At 41.1% G+C, this 2,416-nt stretch overlaps 1 protein-coding gene across 2 annotated transcripts in view; it reads right to left on the bottom strand.

The window, feature by feature from the left end:
• Positions 1-301: 301 nt before the first annotated feature.
• LOC102877703 (C-C motif chemokine 14) overlaps positions 302-2,416 on the bottom strand; it is a 3,806-nt gene continuing 1,691 nt past the window's right edge. Inside the window, exons 2-4 of one of the 2 annotated variants that reach the window (XM_006924938.2) lie at positions 1,589-1,636; positions 980-1,091; positions 303-576 (exon numbers count right to left, since the gene is read on the bottom strand). In XM_006924938.2, the coding sequence (XP_006925000.1) occupies positions 465-576; positions 980-1,091; positions 1,589-1,636 (272 nt within the window). In that variant the 3' untranslated portion in view covers positions 303-464. Of the gene's footprint in view, positions 577-979; positions 1,092-1,588; positions 1,637-2,416 lie in introns of both variants that reach the window. The other variant, XM_006924939.2, reaches the window with a different exon arrangement.

Below are 2,416 nucleotides of genomic sequence, written 5' to 3'. Positions count from 1 at the left end.
AAAAGTTATAATTATATTACCTTATTGGATATTAATCTATTTTTCTCTAAGTTATTCATTTCAGAATGCCATCTCCAACTAACCATATAAATCTCTGTTCCTCAGATGATCTCTGAATCAGTTTAATGGTTCTCTCATTAATGGGTTATGTACATCTTTGACAATATTCAATCTGTATTTGAATGAGTCATATTTTTAGCTTTTAAAAAAAATAAAATGATGTCTCATTTTGAAAAAAGAAAAAAGAAATCCAAAGTTCAGCAATTTCTACATTTCTTTTTACTCTTAAAGTTCAAGAAAAGTTAAATTGGAAACTTTTTATTAGTGCATAGCTTTTATAACCAGAACAGAACAGTTTATTTTTTTATTTTATTTTTATTTTTTAATAATTCAGGCCAAGAAAGTCCCAGGAGGTGAGGTAAGAGAGATGGAGATGGGTGGCTGGCACCTAGTATCCCTTTTCTTCAAGCAAATATTTTCGTCAGGTCTTTGGCTTCAGTCAGCTTCATTCTGCATTTCTGAACTTTCCTATCACTGGGATTGGCACAGACATGACGGCCTCTCTTGGTGATAAAGCTGGGGAACAAGGGAGAAAAAGATTACACAGTGAAGAGGGTTCTGGAAATGGGGGTGGGGAGCCTCATCCTTCTGGCCTCTCAAATTCCCCGCTCAGCCCAGCTTGTTACTTCCTTTTTCTGCTGCAGGAGCTCATGGTGTCTCCACCCTGACATGCTCCCTCAGCTTCTGAGACTCCTTTAGTGACTTGTGAGAGTTCGCTTGGGCAGCCTTACTCCTGCTCTTTTTTTCCTTCCATAACCTCCCTCTTCACTGGGAGCATCTTATACCTGAAGCTCCACAGGGTCCTAACAGTGACAAAAGCCTGACCCTTGACTTGGCAGGATCCAGATGCTGGGACTTTACTGGACATCCATCCTTCAGGACCCTCTCCCAAGACACAGCCGGTGAGCTTAGCACTTACATGACACCGGGCTTGGAGCACTCGCTGGTTGTTTCAAAGAAATTTTCCATGAATATGCATCGGATTTTTTGTGCATAGGAGAAGCAGCAGTCGGGGGGACGGTGAGGTCCTGCTGCAAGAGAAAGGGCCATTTAAGGACTGAATATCTTTTGAGGACAGCTAGATTCCTTCCCCCTTTCCTCCGAAGTATTAGGGCAGGTGAGAAGGCACAGGACTCAAAAGGGATGTTTTCCTCTTCTACCAGCATTTGATGGCATCTCCTTGCTTCACTCTCCTCAGGGCTGAGCTGTATGTCTGAGGGTACCCAGACAATGCCACAACAGGGCCAGGATCATTTCTCTCAGAAGAAGAAAGGTCAGATGCCTGCAGGAGGCATCAGAGAGTACCCTGTCCCCTAGGTAAGCCAATTATTAAGACTGCCAGATAGGATAGAGGTCATCTGTGGGAGAGGGACCCGTGGCCCATTCTGATCTTCCTTGGAGATAGATACTCACCACCCTCAGGACTCTCCCTCTTTCTCCACGCCCTCTAACTGAGGTGGATCGAAGATACTAAGCAGATCTATACCCACCGGCTGCTTTTAAATATGTGCCAAAACTAAACATTTACATTCTTGACGTATTGAGGGTTTCAACTGATGTATCTCCAGTCTGGGTTCTATTTGAGAGAAACAGACAAGGAGGGAAGAGAATCATTGGGAGGCAGCATTGTCTTAGTATCTCTACCTATCCTATTCCCCAGCCTCATCCCCTGGTCCGGGGGCAATGGCGATGGAACACTGGATGACTGTCTAGATTCTAGGCCTATCTCCAGGCCTGTTTTCTCCATTAGGGCCCTGAGATTTTTCAGGGAACTTTTTAAATTGTTTGAGACATGAAAACATTCTATTGACTTTAAATACAAAAAGCAAACTGTAAATCATGAACAAATCAATTGAATAGCTATGTCATGTGATACAGTCTACGATGCTTTTGCACATTTCTGGAATCCACAGGGCTCTGGAAACAGAAATTTTTCATTAACTGATTTGGTAGCACAAAGTCACCCAAAGTGAACTGTGGCTATTTACAGTCTTTATTCTATTAGTAGAAATATTCGTGTGTGTTTGCTGTAGAAATATTACTGTTTTTGATTCCAGACTCTGCCAGGAATGTTAAGTAATGTCCAGCTATGTGTTACCTTTTTAAAAATTTTATTTTTTGAACATGTGATAAAATATACATAATATACAATTTATAATTTTAACCTTTTTATTGCCTTCAAGCTCTGACCTTATACTCTACACAGACAGTGATCTAGACCTGCTAAATACATATTTGTTAGGTAAATGAATGAAACAATAGACCTGGTAGGGACTATCAAGGACCTTAAACTCTAATCATCGGTAAGAAAAGGAGGAGTGTGATCAAAGTTATAAGAGCAGTAAATTGCTATTGG

Source organism: Pteropus alecto, unplaced genomic scaffold, assembly GCF_000325575.1.
Source record: "Pteropus alecto unplaced genomic scaffold, ASM32557v1 scaffold98, whole genome shotgun sequence".
Classification (NCBI taxonomy): domain Eukaryota; kingdom Metazoa; phylum Chordata; class Mammalia; order Chiroptera; family Pteropodidae; genus Pteropus; species Pteropus alecto.
The sequence above is the reverse complement of the archived record's forward strand: the minus strand, read 5'-3'. Positions and strand labels throughout refer to the sequence as shown.